Source organism: Pezoporus wallicus, unplaced genomic scaffold, assembly GCF_028554395.1.
Source record: "Pezoporus wallicus isolate ANWC-B61680 ecotype Strahan unplaced genomic scaffold, APGP_CSIRO_Pwel_v1 contig_9584, whole genome shotgun sequence".
Lineage (NCBI taxonomy): Eukaryota > Metazoa > Chordata > Aves > Psittaciformes > Psittacidae > Pezoporus > Pezoporus wallicus.
Window position 1 is genome coordinate 427,488 of NW_026640928.1, and position 26,576 is coordinate 454,063.

Genomic DNA, 26,576 nt, shown 5'->3' on the forward strand with positions numbered 1-26,576 from the left:
TTCCCCAGATGAGGAAGTAAAGCCATGGCACGTGCTGGGGGCAGCTGCTGAGGACATGCCCAGGAAGAACACAAGCTGTGGGCTGACCCCTGAGACCTGCTTGATGTTTGGGTCTGTGTAGGAGCACTGGGGTGGCTCAGAGACCCCCAAAAGACTGCTGCAGAGCCTACCCAGCCGATGAGATCCCTTCACAGCCATGACCTTGGGTCATGCTTGGTCTTCACTGCTCTTTCAACCCAGGTTAACAGCAGCTTTCTCTCTATTTTAACAGCAGTGTAAGCATGTGCAACAGGTTAGAACAAGGCAAGCAGCCACCGTTGCCTCTGTTTTCTTTCTTCCTGCACCCTCTTAAATTTTGGTTTCTCAGATGATGTTTTCCAGACCTGGGTGTTCTCCCTCATGAGCCATACTTCCTGGTGCCCTTTATACCATGATGGTGTGCTTCAGTCCCTGCTGCCGTCTGTGGAGGAGGAGGTGGGACAAGCCATCAGCTCTTTGCTGCAGTGTTATATTGCTTGACTGCAGGCATATTTTAATTAATTAATATTTTTATCAAGATTGCACTTATTTTTACAATGCATTTACTTATTATCAAGTGTGCAATCTCTTCCCAGCCCCAGCTAGTGAAGTGACCTGCCCCATCTCATCCAGCAGGCGATGCCAGAAATGCTCCAGGAGCCGCAGCATCTTGACCCACTGTAACATTTCCATGAGAAAGTGGGGAATGGGGATGAAATAAAGTCCAAAGAGATGTAAGTCACTTGGTGAAACTGTGGTATTGCTGGTGAATTCCACAGGCCTGAGCAAGGAGGGATTGGGAATTCCAGGGGTGCAGGTGACCACGATAGGTGACGAGTCCTCATGTGCTGAGAGCTTGGCCATGTGGACAAGCTCATTTTTGTTTGGTGTTTTTTATTGTGCTGTAATTAATATGGAAATTGTCATATATGCCCAGGCAGGATGACCACACATCCCTGTGCTTTTACTGACCCTGCTCTGGATCTGGGATGTCCCTGGCTCCAGCTGGGAGTGCGAAAATATGCTTTAAATCCTCTGCTTGCTGCTCCCAGGTTCTCCCAAGCACAGCCTTTAAATGCTGGGCCATCAACTGCTTGATTAATTAATGCTCTTCTGTTTCACTTGTTTGACACTGATGTTCAGTGATGTGACTGAAACTCACCTCCCAGGGCGGAGACAGTGTCATGCACTGAAAGGGGCTGGACGTGTATTTTTAGTAAAACAGTATTTTCAGCTCAGGATTTGAAGTTTCTGGTCATTTCCTTGTCCCTTTCTGAGTCACACACCAAGTTTTTTTTCTGTTTATTGCAGATGTTGAAGCTTACAATAATCTGGAAGTTAAGTGCTCAGCTTTTGGAGGGAAAAGGAAGGGACCAGCAGGATGAGGTATCTCATCGGCACCAGGCACATAAGCTTATGGCAAAACTTCCAGGTAGCTCCAGTTTATATATATTATGATAGAAATAATGTACTGAAAAGGCACATGGCAGGATTTAAGGCCATTCCATATTATTGCTTGGCTCATCTGAAAGAGGTGAGAGATCAGCCCTCTTTTCCTGGTCTGGAGATGAGCACAGCAGGGCTGTCTATCTGTCTGTCCCCCAAGGCTCTGCTGGCTCATGGCACCAGAGGGGCCAGGGGCTGCAGCACTCACGGTGAGCCAGAGTGCCCTCCTTTGCTGCTCTTCAGCAAATATTCCTCATGTGGCTTCTTGCCTCTGCCTGCAGGCAAGGATTTAAGCCAGAAATGTTGTCAATTGTGTTTGTCCTGCCAGTTTCAGCTCACCTTGGAGGTGTCAACCCTGCAACGGTGTTTAACCTGCAGTGCATCTGCACAGCCTCCCCAGCAGGCTACTGGCACACTGGGCTTGTGCTGCAGTGCTAGAAAGGAGCAATGTGGCTGTGGTTTGGTGTTTCCTTGCCCTGCTTTGTGCTGGAGCAGACCTGTATCCCCTGACAGGACCCACTGTGTGGGAGGATGCTCGCTGTTGGAGCAGAGGAGCTGCCGGGAAAACTCTGTCCCAAGCTCAGCAGCACCAGTTTGCTGCAGGCAGGAGCAAGCTGAGCTCTCACCATTAGGCAACGTGTTCTTCCCGCTCCAGTGGGTCTGTGCTTAACCCAGCGTCAGTCAGAGGAAGAGGACACGTGTGGGGACAAGTGTGTGTGATAATGCAGGACCTTCCCAAAGTGTCAGGCTCTTGTGCTGGAGAGAACCAGACAGGCTGTCGGGAGCACTGAGCATCAAAGACACCAAGTGGCTTCCGGAGCTTCAGGGTTGGGTTTCTTCTCCCTGGGGGTGCATCCCAGGGCATAAAGCCCCCATTTCTGACCCATGGAGTCCACTGCCTGAGGATAGGAGCAGCAGGGATACAGGGACTGCATGGCAGCAGAGCTATCCCCACATGGTGCTGACTGCCTGTTCAGTCACTCACCCCAGCTTTGGGAGCACCAATTTTTGCTGGAGGAATGTGTGGGAATCCCTGCAGAGCTCTGGGTTCCCCCACTTGTCCCTGGGGACTTCAGAGCCTGTGGGATCATTTTGCATCCCAAAAGAGGATTTCCCACTGGCTCTCTGAGAGCAGCACATCCAGCTACCTCCGGTCCTCCTCTTGGAGGAACAACAAACTTGACAATGAAAATGGAAGCTGACAACAGCACTAATTGCTTGAGAGAGATGGTGTGGAAGCCTGGGGCCATGGGGATGGCATATCAGGGTTTTAAACCTGCAGCTGAGTGCCCAGTGGGGTGTTTTGTCAGCTCAGAAGGAAGATGGGAGCGGGCTGTGCGCTGGGCCAGGGAATACACTGCACCAGTGGGATTATAGAAGCAGCACAAGTTGAGCTGGTAAATTATAAAATGCCATGCTTGAGGTCTGTTACATAATGTGCCTTTACAGAACCTGGGAGCTAAATATAAAAGAGAGTTACGTTTTGGGCTGGTGTAAAACCATGCTCCAGAGCAGGTTTGTGTGGGAAGGAGTGCTCTGCAGCACCGCAAGAAGCGGAAAGGATTTCGGGACCCTTGGTTTGCTCCCAGCACTTGTTTTCTCTCCAACCTTGCAAAAAGCATGTACTGCCCGTGTCTCAGCTTCCCTCTCTTCAAATGAGAAACAATAAACCTCCATTTCCTTGCAGCTGCATTGTCAAGATTAATTCGTGTTTGCAAAGTGACCTGAGAATCTATAGAAATCTGAACAGTATATCATTATCCCGATCTAAACTTGGCATAAGATACCAGCAGGCCAAATTCTCCTCCCACGCTGGAGGAGAAGGGGTTGTGTCAGCATAGCCGAGAGGAAAATTCCAGCCTCTGTTCCTAACCAACAAATCCAGAGGAAAATAGCCTTTTCAGGCTGAGACCATTCTGTTTTCCTTGAGGAAATTCCCCCCTTCATTAGCTCTGAGCAGAAGGATGAGCTCCTACACAAACTGGGCAGGTGACAAAGCCAGGAGCATCTCCCGTGCAAAATGCAAACAGGAGCAGAGCAAAGTAGAAATGCAGAGGGATGCTGTATGTGTTGGGATCCAGCCTGCTTGGCAGTGATTTGGGGCTGTTTTGTGTTTCCTTAGCTCCTGCCCTTTTCCTCTTCAGCTGTATTTTCACCACCAAGCTCAGCATGGCCCCAGCTTTGCTCAAAGGATGCAACCTGGCTTGTCTTCCTTCTCCTTCCTCACTGCACACAGATTGAAGACTGCAGTCATAGAAGAGCTAGACGGGTTTTCAGGTCAGGATTGACTGCTCAATTTGGGGGATTAAAGAAGCCAGGTACAGACTCAAGGACAGCTGAAGCATGGGATGTCAGAGGAAAGCCTGGCTGGATGAGCAGGGAATTGTGCTGCCACAGTCTTGCTCCATAGTGATGGAGAGACACAAAGACTAAGGTAGGATCAGCCTAGCTCAGCTTCTCTCTCAGTCTAGAGAGAACAAGGGGCAGCTAATGAAGGGTGCAGGGAGCAGCTCGCCTGGGTTCACGTCAGCCACTCATTCCCCCTCCAAACTCCATGTCCTATCCATGGGTTGCCTGCAGATGGGAGAAAGGGAGACTGCTCCATTCCCTGTCTTTTGCTATCACAAGGATGATATAGAGCATCATGATCCCTGAGCAGAGGCTGAAATGGGGATGTAGGAGCCCCAGGAAGCCTTGTCATCCTCCTTACAGCCCTCCCTGCTGTGCAGTGCCCATTGGGAGCTGTGTTTTACAGCCCATGCTTTCGGCCAGGACCTGACCAAAGAGAGTGTGCAGCCCCTCCAGGTACAATGTGTGGTCTCTTAACACCACCTGATCAGCCAGGCCTGATCCTGCTCCTGAGAAACCCATTGAATGGCTGGAAAAAATGTTTTCTGACAGGATGGAGATATTCAGGGGAGTTGCCAAGCAACTGGCGCAGCTCCTTTCCTCCCTCTGAGCAGTGAGCAGGCAGGGGATGGCTGCATCCCTGCATCCCTCTGCCTGGCCAGCCCAGCGCTGGTACCCCAGAGGAGGTACCAACAGGGAGTGGGAAAAACAGGGACTGGGAAAGGCAGGGGCTGTTCATGGGAGGGAGAACGATGCTTTTAGCCAGTGGGAATGACCATTCCTGCACACCCAACCTATGGCAAATCACTGTCAGCAGCATGGCTAGAGAGAGGCTTTCTCTTCTAACCCATTTCTGAGCTGAGCAGCTTCCTTTTGAACTAGTCCTAGAAATGTGTGCTAACACATGGAGCAAAACACCCAGGAGGACTCATTATAACCCGAGTTTCATTAGTGTCACCTCAGCATTTCCTTGGGAGTTGCTTCAGATTTACACTAAGAGAAATATGCAGCCCAAACCCTTGGGATTTTCTTTTCTAAAGCTTTAATTTAAATCAACTCTTGAGTAACAACAAAAGTCAGCTGATGTCCCTCATAAAGCCTTGGACCCGCAGCAAGGGGTATGAGGCAACGCTTAATGGGAGAGAGGCAACTGATAGCTGCAATCTTGCAAAAGATAGTTGCTGAGTGAGTGGCAATAAACAGCAAATCCAGCCAGCTCCTCGAAATGGCAAATGGACCAGGCTGTTCAGAACAATCTGTTCCTTCTCCAGAGAAGGGATGTGGTGCTGGCGGCAGGCTGGGAACGCGGCTATTCTCGGCGTGAGCTGGTCTGAAACTCTGCCTCAGAAAAATGGCAGGGCCAAGACAGGCTCATTACAAGGAGACACGTCCTAAATCAAAGCAGTCTGCAAGTGGCTTTGATGGGCTGACTCTTCTCCAGGGAGGCTTGTGCTGAAGGAGCCCTGCTCTGCCTTGTCCCACGGCCCTGCTTGCTGCTGTGTCTATGGCTTTCTGCTCTGGCTGATGCTTGGGCAGGAAAACCCTGCTTATCCACCTTGTTTGGCCGTGTTTGGCCATGCACTTTACTGCCTCATACCATCACCTACTTAATCAGGCATTAACATCACTAACCCAGAAGGAGAGCAGCTAGTGCACCCAGTTTCTTGCCCACTGCTACAATTGCTGTTGGAAGAGGACACCCCAGCGTGCCCAAGCTTCTCCCATAAAGCCAAAACTGAAGAGACAGAAAGGCCTGGGGCTGTCCATATCAACAGCACACTGGGCTGCACCTCGGGTGCAATTCCTCCAGGCATATTTATTTCAGTTTTCTTGCTTTCCCTGGGGCTTGTGGGCTCCCCCAGGGTTCTTTCCTCCTGTGCCCAACCCAGCGATCAAGTGGCCTTCATTTGGTTTGGAAAAGTAAAGTAAAAGATAACCTGGATGCAGATGGTGCAGAACACCCGTGCAGCAGTTTAATTAATTGCCTTTAAATGTTAATTCAAAATAGTTTCCCTGAGTGATCTTTTATAGGCAAATCCTCAGTTGCCTTAAGCCACTTGCAGAGTGAGTTCAACTAGTAAGGTATTCTTAGTCCTGATCAAGAGCATTGCACGGGACGGTAATCAGGAATGATTAATTGGAAATAGCTCTTCTAAACCAGGCTGTACCTGCTGTGCTCTCCTGTGCTGCCCAGCTCTACCCAGAGCTGACACAGAGCTGTTTGGGTTCTGTGGGGAAGGAATTTTCCTCCCTGATTCCCCCCATGATGTCCTGCTTTCCTAGCCACAAACCACCCCTCTCACCTCTCCTCCCAGTGCTCTCCATCTGCATCTGGCACAGACCATTTCCAGCACAGCATCTAGATTTGCCAACAGACATTCCTGGGGAAGAATGGGATCTGGGAGGTCACGGTGGGAATTTATTAGCTCGGCTTATGCTTGGAATAGCCAAGTGTCCTGCCAGACTTTCAGAGCTCTTGCATTGCACATCCCACCCTTAAGCAAAAACCCAGCCTCCTGCTTGGGTTTTATGCTGTAAAATGGCTGCATCTCTCCAAACCTGCTGAGCAGCCCTGCTCAGAGCTTTGCTTTGCGAGGCTTTGCCTAAATCATAAGCAAAACCCCATGTTATCTGCACAGAGAACTCGTCCCAGTCAGGCAAGACCCTGTGTGACAGCAGCTTCTGCGATAGCCCTGTCCTTGAGTCCTCTGTTCTCTTCTCTTACTCTAGCTAAAGTCGTCCCTCCTGCAGCAGATGAGTGTTTGCTACATGCCAGGTTTGACCTCAGGCCAGTGAAACGTTCTGAGGTCTTTTCTTGCTTTCAGATGGCAGCACGTCCTCAGCTATTTTGCTTCTGTGTTCCCCCCCCCCCCGGCTGCAGCCTTTGAGCAGTAATTTAGCACGGTGTACCTGCTGCAGGCGAAGTCAGCATAGAGAGATGAAGCAAATCCATGTCATTAGGCTCTGCTGGAGGGGCTGAGCCTGCAGTGGAAAAGAGTTTTACTTTCCCAAAGTCAAGCCCTGGGGAGCTTGCTCCTAAAATGACCCGTTAAAAACCACCAAGTAACGCCACGGAGTCGGTTCCCTGCTGGAAATCACATTTTGCTTGGTGTCAGCAATTCAGAAGAGACCCATCTGCAGGAAATTATGATGACAATTTCCTCTTTGAGTGAAGAGGAATTACAGCTGTAATCGAGGAGGCTGTGAACAGCCTCCCTTCTCCTTGCTTAGTACCAATTCCTCTTAAAACTTAAAGCCATACGTAGAAACATCTCTACCCCATCCCGCTACCTAAAGGCCATTGCTGCTGCACTCACAGTCTGTCAGGAAAAACATACCTAGAGGTGAAAACCAGTGACTTTTGTGCTATTTTGTCATCTCTAATGATAGATATGATGGATATGCACTTGTTATTTTTGCACTGTAGACTTCCAGCGTGAGAACGGTGTCCTGCTGCGTGCTTGTAGAGTCTCTGGCACATTTGGCTTTGATTTTGTTGAGGTTTTAAGTGTTAAATCAGGAAAATTGCATCAGATGTTTGCAGTGTTGTTGCAGATGCTGGGCATGAGAGCCTTTTCTCCCAGAAGGGTGTGTGCTGAGGACAGGCAGGCAAGGAGAAGTGATATCATGCAGGGAGAGAATGGCTCAGCATTTGAGGATTAGATGGTGTGTATTTTAATAAACCTTTTCTGTAACAAACACACAGAGCAAAACTCAGGCCAGTTGCAAAAGGCTGCAGGTCTACAACTGTCAATGCATTTGCAATGCTCTTAGGACCAAAACTGCATGAAGGTTGGTATGGTTCATGCACATACGAAGATAGCCATTCTTCAGAGGAAAGAACTAAAACCTGGGGAGAAGATGTGCTCATGGGAGGCCATTCGCAGGCCAAGTCTCGATAAGGTGACACCGTGATGCCAAGGAATCCCTGCAGGTCCATGACATAACATTTCAGCAAAGGTGGACCTAGTGTGTGCCTGAATTTGGGACCTCTTCTATAAGGTTTTGCCATTGGATTGCTGGCTGAGAGGATCTTTCCCCATCCTCAGCTGCTTTAGCAGTTGTGAGCATCTTCCTGCACCTCCCAGCACTACTGCTGGAGCTGATGGGAGTTTGATTAAGATTTAATCCAGGCTTTTAGAGGAGGGAAAAAAGAAAGTTTTGACAGTTCCATATATAGTCCTCTGACTCACAGATTTCATGTGTCAAACACCAAAGACGGGTTAAGTAGAATTAAGTTCTGGATTTGTTATAAATAGGCATTAGGTAACATGAATGTATTAAATTTGCATGAAAATATGGGCCTTATTCTCTGGCTTACCCCAGAGATCTTCTTGGACGTCAATGGGATGCTCAAAAGATGAGCTTACATCAGAGTCAGCCCAGTTCTGACCGTCCCCTGCCGCCACCATTTAGCTGGATCCAGTGAAATGGGGAAATCATTGCTGAAGTCGGGAAGGATTTGTGCTGCTTGCAGAGATCAGAATTTTGCCCTTAAAATAGTACAAATAGTTTTAATTGGACCACAGATCTTCAGCTGAAGGAATAATTTCTCCATGTCAATCAGTGCTAAATGTACCTATTAAATCAGGGAAGATGGGTTAAGTGAGAATTGCATAGAAAGTCACTTTTCTTCTGTTTTTTCCCAGAAGACAAAGATTTGTTGGATTCAGATGCTACAGACTATCTCATCCTGCTCTGATTACTGTTCTGCTCAGCCACAGCTTAAAGGTCCATCCAGACAATGAAGTCACCCTCACTCAGAGCAAGTCTGACAGCTGAGCATTGTTTGGGTGAAAACAATCTCCTTTAGTAAAATAAATGAGTGTGACAGACACAGACTCTACCAAGTCAGAACCCTCCTCAATAGTTTAATTTACTGACTTGTTCATTGCTAAACAATTGAGAATTGGTCCATGGAGAAGGAACACAAAAAGGACAGATAATATGGGCTGTATTTTGAGGTTGGACTAGTCCAAGCCAAGGGAAAATAGGCGTTTGAGCCATTCAGCAGCATTGCTTCTGGGAAAATAATGACCACCCCTGCAGCTCTACCTTTACTCTGGACTGGAGGTTTGGCCTTATTTCTGCTGAGGGTGAAGAGAAGCAAACTGGAGAGAAGGGGATCTGCAGTATGACACAGCCAGGGCCACCGAGACAGAGTGACAGCTTCATCCCTGGAGACGGTGCTGTTACTATCCCACGGAGCTGTCACTCATGCAGGAACAGCACAAAAAGCTCTGGGAGCTTCCCTGGGCCCCTGTGGGACCCTCAGGCTCTGGTGCCTTCTCAGCGTTGCTCTGCTTTTGGTTGAGATTCTTCTTATCTAGCGTCACATTCTGCTTTTTGCCATGAAAATCATTTCCAATTAAACGCATCCTCAGAGCCTATCTGGCTGTGAATTAGCCTGGAACTTGATGGCTGGCTTGTTAGCTCATCAAAGTCTCCAGGCTAACGGGGACGGGCAGCCTCAGGAGTGATGTGCTGGCTGGGGATTTTGCTCTCTGCCTTGAACTCACCGCAGCTCTGCAAACCGAGACACGGATGCCCTTTGCTCACCTTCAGCACTTCTCTATTCCCCTTCATCCCGCAGCTGAGTAAGCAGCACGAGGACTACAAAACACAGCCCTGATGCAGCCTCCAGCTCTATCTCATGCTTCTGCCCTCCAGGGATCGCAGGGTTTGCTGAATCCCTGGGAAGAAGCTGGACACGCGCTCCAGCTTATGAGGAAGGGATTATCATAGCTCTTGTGATTCAGCCCACAGCTCCCGTGTGCATGGAAAGGAGAGAAGCGGGTATGAATCCTTAGTTTGTTCCCTGTATTGTCTCTGTCCCCGAGTTGGCAGTGCCTGTTCTCCCAATGGCAGGCATCTCCAGGGTGTCTGAGTGCTGAGGCAGTGGCAGCGATGTGGTGATTGCTGCTTCTCCATGAGCAAAACAGATTGAAACTAGGTATGATGTCCAGGGAGCTGGTTGCAAGGAAGGGAAGGGAATGGCAACTCTGTGGCTCTTGACAGTGAAACCCTGGGTTCTGCTTTCCAGTTAGAGCAAAAGGCTTCAAAGTCCCAGGTTATGGGATGATTGAAATATTCAAAGGGAAGCAAGAACCAGTAAAACGAGGGTTTCTGCTTGCTGTGGACACGCAGCCAGGGAGACATCAGAGCACATGCTTCGGGGCTGGTTTTGGGGCATGGAAACCCCTTTGGTCCATGTAATGGGGGCTCCCAGCACTTCCCTGGCCACCCTCCTTGGTGATGGTCCCCGTGGAGAACACGTCCACATTCTGGTGTGATGTTGCTGTCATGGTAACCGGGGTCGGACCGGTACCCGCCCTCTGATGGGTTCTTAACTGCTTCTGTGCTTCCCACTGGAAATAGGGGCTGTTCTTGGGGAATAACTGACTGCCATCGTGGTCCTGCCCCCTGGCTGGAGAGGAGCTGCAGCATCCTGCAGCAGGGTGAGCAGCATTGCGGGCTACAGGGGAGCCTGGACGGCTGCAGGGGGGCTGGGTGGGGTGGGACTAGCTTTGTGGGTGAGGTCTGGGGGGTCAGCCCCAGTGCTGCAGAGGGATGGGGGCTGCATCCAGGCAATGTCCTTGCTCATGCTCCCAGGGGACTCTGGCTGCTGGCACAGGGGGTCTGGCCTCACTGGGATTTCTATGGAAACCCAGGTACCGAATGGGATGGAATAGCTCAAACCATCTGTTCTTCCCCTGCTTATAAGCTGGATAAGAGGAGCGTGCTTCGTGATGACATCCCTACACATGTTCTTCTTTTATTCATTGTGCAGCCATCTGTGATGGTTTCCTTATGTGCCAAAACACCCGAAGGACACAATCATACAACCAACCCCTTACCCAGGTTTTGTTTCTCCCCTTGGAAAGCAGGCCTGTCCCCGTGAAGGCTCTATCTTCCCCTTCCCAAGGTGCCTGCAGGGTGACTGCAGAATTAGCTGGAAGAAATGAGGAAGTCGAAGGTAAAAACTGAAGCACAAACCAAAACTAAATTGAGTCTGCCTTGGGGATCTTCCCTACAGAAAGAAATGCTGTGGTGCAGTGAGCTAGATGGCTGGTGGGGAGGGAGCCAGGCTTTCTTCTGCTAGCAAGGTGTTGGGTTCTTCTGCTGGGTCTGATTCTGCTGGGGATGAGTCCATGGACTGATATTTGGGTGTTGGGAAAGGCAGGGTTGGGAGATAACACCTGAGGACACAGGCAGTGGTGGATCTAAATACCACAGCTTCAGTGCTGACCTGTTGGGCAGTTTCTCAGCTAGAAGTCACCTTCGCACAGCTGGGGATGTGAGCACTCCTGCTCCACTCCTGGGCAAAGCTGGGTTTGTTCACATCCACCAGCATGGTGGGCTTTGCTCTGAAGCTGGTCAGACCCACTCATGGGGTTGGTTTACGTGGCTCTGGTTTTGGTGTTGACACAGAGCTGGAGGTGATGCCGTTAACCCACTCCCCTGTGTCCAGCTCCACTGTCTACCAGAAAATGCTGGTTGCATTTGCTCAAGTGACCAAACTCCCTCTCTGTGACAGAGGCAAGGACACCCCTCGAGGCAGGACCTTTCAGATGAGCCTCTGAAGGTGTCAGAAAGGATGGTTGTGTCCGAGATCAACAGGCTGCAGAAACAGTTTCGGATAGCAATGGAGAAGAGGAAGTCTTACAGTACCAACCTGAAACAGCAAATACTGGCCCAGGAGTGAGTTCAGCTTCACTCAGCTTCATTGTGCTTGGAAAGCTCCTCCATGCTAAGATCTAGGGACCCTGGTGCTGAGATGGAGGGCGGGTGTAGGACCTGCTGTGGTGTTGTAGATGGGATGTGCTGAATGTAATTTGTGGTTCTGTTTTTACAGAAAAAAAATAGAATCTCTGACTCAAGAACAGAAAGAGGTGTCACTAACAATAGGCCAGATCATGTCCCCAAAAAATAGGATGCTGGATGACAGAAATTGCAAAGAGGCCCAATACCTTTTGCAGATCAGATATCAGTATGATTGTCTGATTAGAGAAAGAAAAGCACTGTTAGCTGTCCTGGACAACCAGGTAAGAACATCTGGACTGTTTCCTACTGAGCATGGTACAGCAGAGCAGTCACAGAGTGATCCCTGGAGCTGAAATGCCTCAATGTAAAATGCATTTAGTTCAGGTCTTGGAACATAATGCTGCCTCCTGGCAAAAGACACATGACAATGATAAATGGATAGAGCCATTCAAGTCAGCAGTGCTGGCTGGAAAAGTAAGGTCTGACCCTCAACCTTGCTGTCCTAGTCTCTGCAGCTCCTCTTTGATGGCACACACCTGCCTGGGGTCAAGCAACATCCCTTTGCTTTCCCCTTGACTTTTCCTCCTGAAAAAGAGGCAAAAATGGAACATTAGTTGTGCTGCCTGAGACATGGCAAATTGAGGAGCAGCAGCACCTGCGGGATGTACCATTACTTCCCCTCTGGGCAGGCTGGTTGGATTTGGTCTGAGGCCAAGGGAAACCTAGTGCTACAGAAGCGACAGGTCCTTGCTGCTTCCTGCTCTGAACAAGTTGCCCGTGACAGAAATCAGGGAACATGCTTGGATGGTTTATAGTTGCTATAGGTGCTGCAGAGCTTTCCACACCAGGGTTAGCTTTCCATCAGGGATCTCTTGGCTGAGTCATTCCTCTCCCACCTGCTCCCTGCTTCGTTGTTCTCCAACTACTTTATTCTTCTCCTGGATTTATTTCCTCTGGCAGCTCCTCACTTCTGGAAGAAGTTTTTCTCCTTTCAGTCCCAGGGAGGACTGCACAGATCCCTGTCTGGCCAGCACAATGTGACTACCAAAACCCCATTCTCATTGCCTCTTCCACTTGATGCAGAGTGCTGCTGTGCCTTGTCCAACACCTGCTGACTTTCCCTCCAGAGGCAGCTACATTTCCTTCATGACATGAAAGTAAACCCATTCCTAGTTACAGTTTATGTTTCTGCATGTGCAGGATGGGATCCTTTGGGATTAAAGCTGTTTCTATAACTGTGAGATCATTAATGACATGGTTGCTGTAGTTCAAGTCAACAGTGGGTATTTTCTTTGGCTTAGTGTCCTGACAAGAGTCCAGAACACAGGGGTGGAGATTAAGCTTTCCTTTTATTATGATCATTATTATTTTTAATCTGTGTTGCAGATAGAAGAGCTGGAAAAAAAGGTTGTGAAGCAAAACCTGATAGCAAGCAAGGTGAAGCAAGCAAACTGTAGCAAACAGCTGCAGAAGCAGATTGACACACTGGAGATGCGTCTGTACAATGTAAGCAAACCTGTTGCCCACCTTTGGAGACCAGGTGTGAAACCCACTTTTTAGTAAGGACAAAGGGGAATGGTGCATATGCATTTGGTTGGCCTGAGCTGCATAAAGGACGTGGCTGTTCCCCTGGCCTGATTGCTCCCAGAATATCTTGAAGGCTCCTTCAAACTTTGTGACCCAAATGCAGCACTTGTGCCACGCCGAGAAGCCTGAAGGTCTGCACCTGTGTAGCAATAAAACCAAGCTGCCTGAAGCCACCTTGCTTTGGACAATGCCAGCTCCAGATCTCTGTTGTGGTTGGCCTGACTTACTGTTGCCTCCCCTGTCTTGGGGAGGATAGTGCAGGGCCAACTTAAGATCTCTTAGACTGCTTGTCCTAAGTCTGGTCAAGGTCTTTCAACAGAGACCTGAGTCCTATACCAGCTTCAAGCTTTTTGCATCTCTCTTCCCAGGCCAATGTCCATTTCAATACCATCCTGGCCAAAAATGACAAGCTTCGAGAAGAGATTGAAAGCCTGCAAATCCAGAAGGCTGTTTTGGACAACTTCTACTTCAAGCTCCATACAAAGCTGGATCAGCAGAAGAAAAGGATGAACACTGCTGTTGAGCAAACCACACAAGCCTACGAGCAGCTGTACGTGGCCTTGAGAACCCTGTGTGGCAAACTGAGCACCAAGAGGCAATGCCAATGATGTGTTGATGTAAAGAAAGAGATTTCAACTTCGGAGAGAGGATTCAGCACCCTTGTCTAGAGCTGGGTGCTAGGATTAGGTGTCTGATCAGGGAGGCTGGTACACATGATGTAACCTGCTGCTGCTCTCTGTGTGCAGGTCAGAGGCCCAGACAAGGATTGCAGCCATGATCGAAAGGCACAAGACAGACACTGCCCAGTACCACATCGAGATGCAGGAGCAGGAGCGTATCCTTGCACGGGAGACCAAATTGAAAGCCTTCATGCTTGCCAGATTTACTGATCGCTCTGAACTGGAGGAACAGGCCAAAAAGAAAAGAGGTATCAGAGCAGAAAGAACATGTGCAGCTGGGACTGCCAACCAGGAGCCTGCAGAGCTGGCAAGGGGGCTGTTTAAAGTGATTTATATCACTGAACCCCAAAGGAAGGACCTCTCCCCTTTCCAAAGGCTCCTTCACCCAACTTTCACCCTACAAGTGAAAAGGATGAACAGTGATAATCACCCAGCACTGTGTGTGCCCTTGGGGCAGAGGGAGGGATGGGGCGGCTGCCCCTATGTGCAACCATGTCTCCTTTTATCCTCCTGGGGAGGGATCCCACTGTGTTTGGCCCATTCCCGTGAGGACAGTGACTTCCCTGCTTAGTTTCAGTGTGAAACCAGGACACCTTCTCCCCCTCTGGCACTGGTCCACCCTGTCCTGAGCACCACACTGAACCCCTCAGCACCTGCAAGGGAAGGCTCTGTGAAGGGCACCTCGCAGGGACACACACAGCCTGGGCTCTCCGTCTCTCCCTCAGACTTGAAAGCAGCCCAGAGGGCCAAGAAGAGCGGAGGGGAGTGCTTTGAGACTTGGGAAGTGGCTTACAAACGCCTGCTGGAGCTGGCAGAGGATGGGAATGTCGACCAGCTGCTGAGTAGCTTCGTCGAGAAGGAGCAGAAGAGCTTCGCCTGCTTCCTCTATGCCTCTGAGCTCAATGACGATATGCAGAAGTTGCAGAGGAAGATCAAGGAACTCCAGGTCTGTTCCAGGCTCTTCATGTCTCCCCTCTCAGCTGGTGGGTTTTGGGCTGGAGTGGGTGTTTCCTTTCCCGTGTGTCCAGCATCACTGCCGGCACCAGAGCCCTGCTCTCAGCCTGCCATAAGGGTGGGATTAGGGGAATGGAAAGAGATAGCTAAAAATACAACTCCGATAAACAGAACTCTGTGTTGTCGGAGCTAAAAGTGTCTCAATGCTGCCACCGTGTACCCAGCAAAAATACTGCAGCATCCAGGAAAGCCAAGAGCTGCCTTTGCCTCACTCCGTAGCTGGAGAGAAGGGGACATCACCTGCCCTCCTGGACTGGGGCCAGAGGGGTCAAGTGGGATGTCCCTGCTCCCAGGATGGAGGGATGGTGCCCAGCCTCTGTTAGGCACATCTGGTGGGCATTCAGGCAGTATCCCCTTTGTGTGCTTGCGTTTACACAGCTTGAAATTGCATCCCTCATGAAGGGTCAGAAGCATGCAAAGACCAAGAGCTTTCATCTCGTGAAGGAGCTGGAGGTAAGGCAGCCAGGATTTCCCTCTGCAAGGGCAGCAGATCCCTGTCTGTCTTGGCATGTCCCCTTGGGAGTCTGGTCCTGCTGATGCTGATCAGAAAAGGGCCCTGCATAGGCTTTGGCAGCCCTGTCTCTCAGTGCATGGTGAGAGGGTGGTTGGAGGGCTCCTGGCAACCCTGCTCCCCCTTGAGCCTTGTCCTTGGCATGGGGAGCTTAGGATCCCCTTCACAGAGCCTTTCCCCCGCAGGGATGGGAGCATCCCACAGCCTCTCCTGGGACGTCTCCGGTGTCCAGACTGGAAGTGGATGGGACTGGGGTTGGGGGGAGAGCAGGGAACTGGTGTGACACCTCGCAAAACCTTTGCCGATAGACAAATCTAACGGAAAGCACCGAGGAAGCCAACTGCTACGAAGACCTGTGCAAAGAGAGAAGCAAAATCCTGGGCCAGCTCAAATCCAGCATGGAAATCCTGATCAGAAAAATCGACTGCGACACTACGGACATAATGAAGCAGCTTGGAGAAAAAGGAGAGATCACGGATCTGAACCTGATGCAGTATTTTGGTGAGTCAGGGCTGCCCATCTTCTCATGCCACATGGCCTGGATCTTGTATGTCCACCACCTGCTTGCACTGTGTTTTAATTGAGCTAGTTTCACCCCCCGTCCCATCACGGATGGGTGTCCCTAATGTGATTTTGTGATGCCAGATTCCCAGCAAATTCAGGAGCTAACCTGGCCATCCCTGGAAGTGCTCACAAACCATGTAGATGAGGCCCTTAGTGATGTGGTTTAGTGGTGGACTTGTCAGTGCTGGGCTAAAGGTTGGACTTGATCCTAAAGGTCTTTTCCAACCTAGTTGATTCTATGATTCTATGATCCCAGTGGGCCCCCAAGCCCTCATCTTGGCTCTGGGTGTGGGACCCAGCCTTGGACTCTTGTCCCTGGGGAGACAAGCTGCCTGACAGCACTTCCATGGGGAAGTCCATGGATCCCCTTCTCAGCAAACATCTGGGGGTGGGTTTGGGCCCACAGAAGCCCTGTAGGATGGTGTTTCTTCCCACCCAGGTCTCATGGAGAAGAAGACCAATGAGCTCCTGCTGCTGGAGTCCATCCTGCGCTACACACTGACTGAAGGCACCTCTCTGGACCTGCCCTTCACCAACCCACTGCTGGGAAGCCCTGAGCTCCTCCAGGAGATCAACTGGTCCCAGATCTGCCCACCACCTCCCACCCTGAATGACAACAACAACGCCATCGATGCCTGTGAGTGCTGTAGGCGGGAGGGAAGGGCTGTGTCCATGCAGCCAGACAATCCATGATTCCTACATCCCGTTGTCAGCCGTCCTCCCCAGCTAATACCACCCAGCCTGTCCTGCCCTACCAGGTATATAAGTGGGAATGTATAGCTGTACACAGGTATATAGGGTGTGTGTGATGGGGTGGATGTTTTCTTGGGCAGTGGAGGTGCCTCTGGACCACAGTCAGCTCTGTCAGATGGTTCTCCAGAACCACAAGAAGGACTGGGACAACGCTGCTGGTACAGATGAGAACGCACCAGGGATGGAATAAATAGTTTTACTCTTGAGTTCCCCTCTGCTTCTGCATCCTGGACATCATTCCATCTCCCTTCTCCTCTGGAAGGAGCCCAATGCCTTTTGCAGGCTTCAAAAGGTGCTATTTCGGCATGGCTTTACCCACTGCTGACAGCTGCTGTGTAAAGGGCCCACTGCTCTCCAGTGGGATGCTGTCCCCATGGCACAGCCTAGCACCCTTCCTGCAGCCAGGCATTACGTAGCTACTAGGGAGGAGATGAGGACCACAGTCCCAGTCCTGCCCTATGCCTGCCCAAGCAGTGTGCTTGCTGGGTGCTCCCTGCTAACCTGGAAGGAGCAGGCAGCTCTCTGCTGCCTGAAGCAAAGCTGAGCTCTGTGCTGGTGCTGGGCTGGTGGGACCAGATGGCTGCTTGCCACAGCCCAAACAGGCTGTTTGGGGCTGGGAGCTGGGCCAGGCTGGGCCATGTTGAGGCAGAGGGACTGAGGGCACATGGGGGTGATGTGCAGTGGGGCTGCAACGGTGGGTTGCGGGTCTGGGAAAGATCCAAAGGCACAGACACACCACACAGGCACACCACACAAGCCCAAGCACTGTTCACACCAGCGGCTGAATTTCTTCTGCCAAAAGGCAATTTAATGGGGATGCCATTCACACGTTCCCCATGGAACGTGTGGGAGCCAGAGAGAGGCGATCTCGCAGTGCCCAGTTAGTCCTTCTCTTCGCCGTGTGTAATGACATGGACGAGGTTTTTGTAATCCAGGTTGCCAGACATGTCCGGAGGGAAGGCTGCGAACATCTGCTCCACCTGCCGGGAAGGAGACAGGTTGGAAAAGTGGCACAGGAGGGGTTTGTGCCTGGGGCTCTGCGGGGATGGAGGGAAGGAGCTCGTACCTCTTCCTGGGAAAACCTCTCACCCTGTGTCATCAGCATTTCTTTGATGCTGCAACCAAGAGAGTGTGGTGAGCACCAGGGAGGCCTCAGTGAGGACACCCGCCCTCCCCTTGGGCAACCCCTGCACTCACTAGGCAGATTTCAGTCCTTTTCCCTCTGGATCGAACACCTTGAATGCATTCAGGATCGTCTCCTCCGGGTCTGCTCCTGCAGGTGACATGGGCACAGCCATTGGATGCAGTGGAGGAGGAAACCAGCTCCAGCCTCCTGCTTCCCACAGCCTTTGGGGTAGAAAGGGAAGGCTGGGAAGCATCATTGCCACAGGAATGTGGACCCTGCAGCTGGGGCCTCAAGTGGAGGTGGTGGCTGTCGAGGAGCAGAGGCAGGGCTGTGGTGTGGCCGCAGAGCAAGCTGTCACCACCGCCTGGCAGCCGGCGTCTATCTTATCTTTGGGTGTATTTATAGAGCTCCAGGCTTTTGGGGCTGCAATTCCTCCTGGAGAGCTGCAGGGAGGCTGCATGCCCCGGGCTGTGTGTCAGCAGGCTCTGACAGGTGCAGCGGGATCTCTTTGTCCCATTCGCAGCCTGCTGTGGTTCTTAAAGGTTGGGGAAACTGAGGCACAGAGATCTGCTCACACCACAACAGGCTGGAGAGGCATGGAATGAGATCCAGGTCTCCAGATGGGCAGCACCAGCCCTGTCTGAGACTGTATTGCAAATCACTGTGAATTTTGGGGTGCAGGGATCTCACTGGGGACACTTGCTCAGGGTGCATGATGCTCTTTGTCCTATCTGTGGTGTCTCAGGACAGGGAAGTAGGGAGAGCACACAAGTCCAGGATTTGGAGGATGAGAACTGGAATTCTTGGGAAGAGAGGTTGTTGCTGGTGAAGATCCCACCATAGCCTCTATCTTTGGGGGGTCCCTGTGCTGTCATTGGGAGAAGATGGCACTAAGCGATGTCAGAGGGATGTGAGAGGGAGATCATTTCACAGGTATCCTGTGGTTGTCCCCAGGTTTGACCTCTTGGCCATGGCATGGGAGCATCCCACTTCCCATGCTCTGCATGCCACAGTACAGCAGCCAGTGCCACTTGCTTTCCTTTAGCAGCTCCCATGTGTAGCCTCCAAGGACCATCTGAGGGATCTCCGTGGAAGGGTGATAGAGGCCCTGGGAGCTGTGTGGCTTCCCCAGGTGGGACAGGATATTGGTGATGGTAGCAGTGCCCACTGACCCCCCCCAACTGCCCTCTCACCCTTGAGTTTCTCCCCAAACATGGTGAGGAACACAGTGAAGTTGATGGGGCCGGGTGCCTCCTTTATCATCTCATCGATCTCCTCGTTCTTCACGTTCAGGCGCCCTAGAGGAGAGCAGCAATGGGTGTCCATGTCCAGATGCAGAGATGTGCAGCCCTCCAGGCTCTGCTCTATGTGCCAGCAGCTAAAAGACACACCACGGGAGCCTTTCCCAGGGGTTTTTCCCCCATCTGAAGCAGCACAGCCCTGGGGAACCATCTCTGACAAGGAAGGGCAATGAAGAAGTGAAGATGGGAGAACTGTGTGCTGATTTCCATCATCTCCATCTCTGGTTTCTCCAGCCACAGGATCATACAGCCCTGCAAAGGGCTGAGCTGTGCTGCTTCCTTCCCTCACTGCCCTATGGAGCAGCCTACTTCAGCCCTGCTTGGAAGATACTTTGGGTTGAAATTAACAGTGCTGCTCCCCCCTGTGTCAGAAGTGAACAGGACTGAATGCCTACATCCTTTTACATGAGGTTGGGTGTCTTTGGGACTCCCCATCCCCATCACTGGTTCATGCTGGCCTCTGTGATCAGAGAGTCAAGCTCACAACTTCACAGCTTCCCACAAAGCCCATAAATGCCCCTAATGCCCGTACACCCAGGGCTACTGTGGGATGGGCCTAACCAGGTCCTTCTTAGCTAAGAGAAGGCAGGGAGAATTTGGCCATGTACAATCCAGCAGTTGGATCTGTGGGATAAAACGCCTGCTGCTGTGGGATCTGCTCCCACACAGAGCTAACAGAAGTGGGTTTGGATCAGGAGGTTTTCAGTGAAGCAGCAGATCCAGTTACCGGTGGGGCTTGGTTAAATGGGGGCTCACAGCTGGTTTCTCACATAATAGGTCTGATATTGTCTAAGCTGTTAGGGAGGATCCTAAAGAGGGGCTCACCAAGTGCAGCGAAGGTGTCTCTCAGATCTGCCTTGTCGATGAAGCCATCCCGGTTCTGATCCATGATGGTGAATGCCTGGAAGCACAAGAGGAGGACAGGGAGCACAGGGAGAGGCTTTAGTATCCTCCTCCTCCTCCTCCCTTCGACTTGGATGAGACAAGGGCACCTTGAGCCCTCACAGAATGGAGCAACAACCACCACCCAAATCCAGCAGCAATCCTAAACCCCTGCACCCTTGGGTGTTTGTGGGGTGATGGCTTCCTATGGCAAACCCCAATGCTGTACAGCACCATGTGCCAGCCATGCAGGGGGAACATCATGAAGAGCTGAAGGTCACATCGCATCATGGACGCTCGGTCATCCAAACACACCTACCTCTTTGAATTCCTGGATCTGGGCCTGCTCAAACATGGAGAAGACGTTGGAATTAGCACCTTCAATCCTCTTCTTGGCTTTCTTGGGTGCCTGCAGGGGTTCAGGTATGTATCACTAATTCACTGGCTTTTTATGGCGTGGAACAAAAGCATGAAACTACCCTATTTTTAGGTGAGTCCTTCACGGTAGCTCTGGGTTGGTGCTGCTGCTCTGCTGTCTTCCCTGGGTGCTTGGTGCATTGCTCAGCTCTGGACACATGCAACCCTCCAATGTCAATGGATGTTAAGATTCTTGCTTAAATTACAGCTCTATCTTTGCTTCCTTGATGAATTTAACCAAATAGATCCCAGGACAGATGAGCTGGGAAATCACTTCCCCACCAAAGGCTATGGCAGTAAAAGGGTCGGCATTGGGGTGAGACTGAGATCTCCCTGGGTGGATATCCAGCTTTGGGAGTGCGCTGCTGAGGTTGCACCCAAGGGCTGTAGTCATCGGGTGCTTCCTTACCCTGCTGTGCCTCACTGAGAACTCAGCTCTTATTAAACTGCTTAATAAAAGAATCTGCCTCCTCCTGCTGTGAGGCTTGAAACAACCAGAAACAGCTCAACTTTTATAAGGAGCAGAGGACAGAGCCGCTCGCCATCCCACCCTGCCCGTCATCCCTCTTCCCAGCCTTTCCCTCTAACCAGGGAGGGTCTGCCAGAGAAGGGATTTTAGGGAATACAATAGCCCTTCCTCTCGCTATATGGAGGAAGGGAAAGCAGCAGGATGGTATTTGGATCCCCAAACCCTCTGCCCCCGTTAGAAAGCTCTGCTAGTGTGGGATACACCTCTCTGTTCCCCACGGGATGCTGCTGATGCAGCCAGATTTCTCACCCCCTTCCCAGGGCAGGAGGGACCTTTGGCCATCAGATCCCTGTCCCCTCCATCATTCCCTGCATATTAAAGCTATCCTGGTGAAAAAGCTGACAGATTTTGCCTCTTCCCATTGGAATTCTGGGCTCTCGGTACTCACCATGGCTTCACGCAGGTACCGATGTTGCTGCGAGAGGTGTCTCAGAGGCAAGTCTCTCCTTCCCCTCGGGCTGGAACAATAAATACATCCCACCCCTGGTTAAAAATAGCCTCATGCCCACTTTTGGCTGTGGTAGGTAAATCAGCCACCCCCAGCCCTCTTGTCTCCGTCTCCCTCCGTCCCCCTCTCTCTAATCTGGAATAGCAGCTTCTTGTCAGCGGCTGACGTGACATGTGAGAGCCAGAGAGGGTTTCAAGGTTAACCAAGTGGCCCCGCAGCTCCCACACTGCAGATGCTGACCCATGGTGGGGACTGCACAGGAGCAAACCCACCTGTGTTTGTCACTCGGGATGGGGCCGGGCTTTTCCCCTCTGCTGGGGGACAGGCAAGGAGGGTTTGGGCTCTGGGGACCCCCAGTTACAGTCACCCAAGGATAAGGGTGTTTTGCCTCGGTCCTACCAGGCAGCTTTGGGAGCCTTCATCCCTATCACAGTGTGGCAAAGCAAGGTGCTGTGGGTGGAGAAGCCCCCGTGTCCTGCCTGCAACTGGGTCCCATCACTGTGATGCTCCGAGGGCCTGCCCACCCCATCTCTGGTCGAAAGGTGACCATCCTGCTGCATGCAGCACCCCATGCAGCACTGGGACAAGGCTGGGTGTGATGCTGAGTCCCGGCAGGCACGCAGGGCTCCTCTCATGTGTCACTCCCCACCGAGGCACCTGTCACACACTTAAGCCAACCACTTGCTCATCCTGGTCCCAGTGACATGCATGGGATTAACTCTCCCCATCCCGAGTGCAGAACTGCATCCTGCAGCACCCTGGAGCAGCAGCACTGGTGCCACCAGCCATCACGGTAGGACAAAGGGTGGTGGGTTTAAACTGAAACAGGGGGAGCTAGGATTAGATCTAAGGCAGAAGCTCTTCCCTGTGAGGGTGCTGAGGCGCTGGCACAGGGTGCCCAGAGAAGCTGTGGCTGCCCCATCCCTGGCAGTGCTCAAGGCCAGGTTGGACACAGGGGCTTGGAGCAAGCTGCTCTAGTGGAAGGGGTCCCTGCTCATGGCAGGGGTTGGAGCTGGGTGAGCCTTCAGGTCCTTTCCAAGCCAACCCAGTCTGAGATCCTATGACTCTATGGCCTTGACCTGGTGGCTGGGGCACGGGTGCTGCTGGACTCACTGCCTGGAATCATCCCCTCCACATGCCAAGGAGGCTGGAGGGCTGGAACAGGGCTGGGAACAAAAGAGATGATGAAATCAGATCCCTGGAGCTCCAGGCTCTGCCCAGACACTGCCCTTGTTCCCCCAGAGGCCACAAATACCCTGCTTAATCCCTGGCACTCACCATTCGGATGCACTTCAATACTGGGCTGACACGACCGAGCCAGTAAGGATGGTATTACAAGGAGGATTTAAGAAGCCAGCAGGGAAATGAGTAGGGAAAAGTGCCCAGGGAGGGGAAAACTCCTGATCCGGGAATGACTGCCTCATCTGGATGGAGCTGCAGCTGAGGGAAGGGATTTCAGGATTGGGTTTGGGCTCTCTCTGAGCAAAAGGGCAGACAAGAGAGCTGAGGGGCAGGGATGGAGAGAGGACCAAACCTGGGCATAGCTAGGGATGAGGGGGAATCAATCTTGGTGTGGATGCTCCCTCCTCCTGCCAAGTTCAGCTGGATTCATCGCCCAGCCGAGCCCAATTACCTTAATTTGTGGCATTAAGGAAAAATCCATAAGCATCAGGGAAGTGATGTGTAGCAGTTTAATGGGACTGGTTGGCCATGGAGCCACCGGCACCACCTGGATGCTGCCCATTGCCATCCATGGCTCCATGTCCATGGCCGCACATGGCTGGTGGTGCAGGAGGCAGCCCTGGAGCCATGGAGATATCCTAGATTGGGGTTTCTTTGTGGGGAAACACCATTTCTCCTTGCCCAGACTGGAATAGGTCAGACTTTGGTCTCTCCCCTGCGTTGTCCATGTTGTGGTTGGGGGTCCAATGGTGGCTGGGGTCTTCGAGGGGCTGGATGTGCTGAGTGCGGTACAGGAATGCTGGCTGGGAATGGGGTGCAGATGGCTGCCTGTGCTTCTGCTGCGATTTGTAAGACGGTGCATCTGCTCCAGTGCTCACTTCTCACTGTCAGACCTAATCCTCTGTGCTGCACAGGCCGGATCCTGACCCCACAGTGAGGATCCTGGTCAAACCTGGGGATGGAGGTGGCTTCAGGCACATCTTTTCCTTCTCCTGCTGTGGATATAGGCGGATTTACTGGCATCCAGGAAAAAGCAAGTGCTTTAAATATGGATGTATGTACATATATGCCTATAGAGCCCCGTAGTGAACAAAAGAGCTGTTGGGAAGTAGCTGCGGCTTGTGAATGGATGTCAGGAATAACACACGTCTCTGCGCCCGTGGCAAAAGCGAGCGTTGTCCTTCTTATCTGCAAAAAAAAAAAAGCCTGTGTTTTACATGAAAAAGCCTTTCTAATTAACAGGACAGCCCCTCTTGAGCTCGATAAAAAACGGAGTCAAAAGGATTTGATTAACCCCTGCTCTGTTCACGGCGCGTGCTCCGCCTGAGCCAGACGCGTGCCTGTGCCCAGCCAAGTCCTGCCCATGGCCGATAACGGGCTCCATCATCCCATGGAGCCCAGCAGCATCATGCCCAGGGGTAGTCCCATCGATGGAGGTGAGCTGGGGGGGTTCCAGGCCCCCAGGGCCACATCAGTGGGTTGGGATGCTCCGGAGCCATGGCTCAATCCGTGCCATTGCAGTTTCCTTATGAATATCTTCTGCTCCAACTGACATTCTTCCCTGAGATCAGATACATTTGACTAAACAAATACATATGTATACACACCAGTACATTCCCATTCAAACCAATGTAAATTACCTTTGACCAATACGTTTTCCTGGGAAATCAATGCATTTTAACACGGGATAATATTTATGAAATTGAATTTTTTATTGAAGCTAATGCAATTCTCTTCTATTTTATGCATTTTTATTAAACTAATGCATTTTAAATTAAACTGTTGTATATTAACTACAACGGCTGTTGGTACTTACCGTGAAATAATATATGTTTGCTGAAATCAATACATATTCCAAACCTAGGAATTTCCCATTAACAAGGCTATATCAAATATAACAAATGCATGTAGCTACTTAATTTGATGCTTATATACACTGCCTGCTGCATTTCTTTATTGGTAATGATTATTTTTAAAGGGAGAAAGATTATTAAAGGTTAAAGGATGGATTCCTGTGCAGCTGCAGTTGGAAGCTGGTGGTGGTTACCCTATCCCTGGTGCTCACACTGATGGTGGCCATTGGGGTAGCCAGGGCATTGCAGTGCTGAGGCCCGTTCTCTGCCACCGATGGCCTCTGTGTCCTTGGCCACATCCCTGCCTCTCATTTCCCATCACATTGGGGCTTGGGGGGATCCTTTCCTTGGGCTCATCACACTCCCCCCACAGCCCCTTTCTGCTGGCAGCGTCTTCAGGAGGGTTTTATCCACCTCCCCTTGGAGTTCAGAAGGTTTCCATGTTTAACAGCTTATTCCAGACAGACTTAATTTAGCAGCTTTTCCTGATTCAGCTCCATTTTCCCTTGGAAGGATATATCACTGCAGTAATGGCCAGGAGGGTCTGCCCAGCTCAGGAGCTTGGGGAGGAGCTGCCACCCACTAAACAGAGCTGGGGACGGGCTGCCCTGAGGATGGGGATGAGGATGAACAATATCCCATCCCCAAACTGGCCTATCTGGGAGGTGCCTTGTGCTGTGCACAGGATGCGGACCCAGGAGGAGGTGGCCATCCTGGCCTCTGGAGCTACGGCGTTGACAAGGGAAAAGCCATAAATAGCAGCATTATCCACTGTGCGCGCCGAATGGTGCCATAGTTGAGATGATTTGGGCAAAGCAATAAAAGAGGAAAATTAATTAAAGAGGATGTGCTAATTGTAAAGGGAATATGCCTGGATAGAAGTGGCCGTGGCAGAAAGACGGCTGGTGGAGGCGCCCGAGCATCCTTCCACTACATCCTGGGGTACCCCAGAGATACCGAGGGCTGAGGCCGGGCACAGCTCAGTGCATGTCCCACGGGTAGCGATGGGCACCAAGGGGAAACGGGAGAGTCCCCCGTGGTGTCTCAGCCTGCACTGCTTTGTCCCCATGATGCTCCCCATGCCCCTCAGCGTGCCCCATAGGGGCGCTGCGTGTCCCCCGCCCTTCCGGTGCCCTCCGGTGCCCCCGCCCCGGCCGGGTAGGACGCGCTGCAGGTGCCGCGGAGGCCACCAGGTGGCGCCGTTGTAGCGGGCGCTGTGCGGGCGCTGCCCGGACCCGGTAGGGCGAGGGAGAGGGGCGGGAGGAGAGAGGGGCAGGAGGGAGCGGGCTGGGTACCGGGACAGGGGAGATGCCACAAAGCTGCATCACCTGCGGTCACGGGCTTCTGCTCCATCAAACACCTTAAACCATGTGTGAGAAGATGGGAAAGGGACTGAGCGGCCCCATATCCAGCTGCGGGGCTGGCAGAGCCAGGCAGCGCTGGGATAGCCCTGGTGTCTCCCACTGGAAGAGGCAGAGACCCTGCAGCGGGGGCACTGGGCAGGCAGCCCCTTGTGACAACTGACAGGGGCTGTGCTGTGTTCCCCTGCATGGGATGGGGACAGAGCTCTGAAGCAGTTGTTTGGGTCTTCATGAGGGTCTTCCTTCTGTAGGATGAGCCCCAAGGCCTGACTTGTCCCCACTCATCCCTTGGTGGGGCTCCTGCTGTCCTCCTGCCTGTCCTGGGGACAAGGCCAAGCAAACCCGCCATCACCATTGGCTCATGGTTCTTGCTGCCAGCATCACCCCTCGACTGCATAATGGGGCCGGATCACCGCACAAAGGGCTTATGTGGATCAAAACCATCGGGAAGATGCGAATAAATTGGATGGGAACGTGCTGAAATCTAACTATTATTTTCTTTTTTAGGTACACAGAAAAGCCCCTTCCATATTTTAATTAAAAGCCTTTCAGAAGAGGAGGCAAGGGGCTGCCGTTTACAACGGGCTATTGTCAGGAGCACAAAGCAAGCCCTTCTGGAGACAAACTGATTTATTAACCTGCACCTCGCAGCATTCCCTGAGGCAGGGAAGCCGGGGGGGGGGAGGGGGGGGGGGCACACACAGTGGGATGGGATCCCCCTGCTCTCCTGGGATGCCCCAGGACCAGCGGGATGGTGCCTTAGGGAACACAGGAACAGGGGGACACAGGGG

General features: G+C 51.8%; 2 protein-coding genes and 1 long non-coding RNA gene across 8 annotated transcripts; 2 read left to right on the plus strand and 1 right to left on the minus strand.

The window, feature by feature from the left end:
* The first annotated feature begins 2,495 nt into the window (after positions 1-2,495).
* LOC130605626 (uncharacterized) lies at positions 2,496-8,648 on the plus strand. 3 transcript variants are annotated; one of them, XR_008973749.1, is made up of 3 exons: positions 2,496-3,898; positions 7,358-7,716; positions 8,463-8,648. It is a non-coding gene; the product is annotated as an uncharacterized LOC130605626 (long non-coding RNA). The 3 variants fall into 3 exon arrangements; XR_008973750.1 differs by having other exon boundaries at positions 7,369-7,716; XR_008973748.1 differs by lacking the exon at positions 7,358-7,716.
* A 1,002-nt stretch (positions 8,649-9,650) lies between these two features.
* Positions 9,651-16,903, plus strand: CCDC63 (coiled-coil domain containing 63). Of its 4 annotated transcripts, none has more exons than XM_057421253.1 (12): positions 9,651-10,271; positions 10,485-10,789; positions 11,351-11,514; positions 11,669-11,858; positions 12,964-13,083; positions 13,533-13,714; positions 13,911-14,092; positions 14,570-14,790; positions 15,237-15,311; positions 15,678-15,870; positions 16,373-16,570; positions 16,767-16,903. In XM_057421253.1, exons 2-12 carry the CDS (start codon positions 10,775-10,777, stop codon positions 16,874-16,876), a joined length of 1,650 nt encoding a protein of 549 aa, XP_057277236.1. In that variant the 5' UTR covers positions 9,651-10,271; positions 10,485-10,774; the 3' UTR covers positions 16,877-16,903. The 4 variants fall into 4 exon arrangements, with proteins under 4 accessions (XP_057277236.1, XP_057277234.1, XP_057277237.1 ...); XM_057421251.1 differs by having other exon boundaries at positions 10,701-10,789; XM_057421254.1 differs by lacking the exon at positions 10,485-10,789.
* Positions 16,904-17,479: 576 nt separating this feature from the next.
* On the minus strand, positions 17,480-21,459 carry MYL2 (myosin light chain 2). Its single transcript, XM_057421255.1, is given in 8 exon segments — positions 17,480-17,666; positions 17,753-17,801; positions 17,884-17,959; positions 19,006-19,110; positions 19,939-20,014; positions 20,315-20,404; positions 21,330-21,383; positions 21,385-21,459. Coding segments are annotated over 8 exon segments (609 nt in total). The 5' UTR covers positions 21,445-21,459; the 3' UTR covers positions 17,480-17,567.
* Between the last annotated feature and the right edge of the window lie 5,117 nt (positions 21,460-26,576).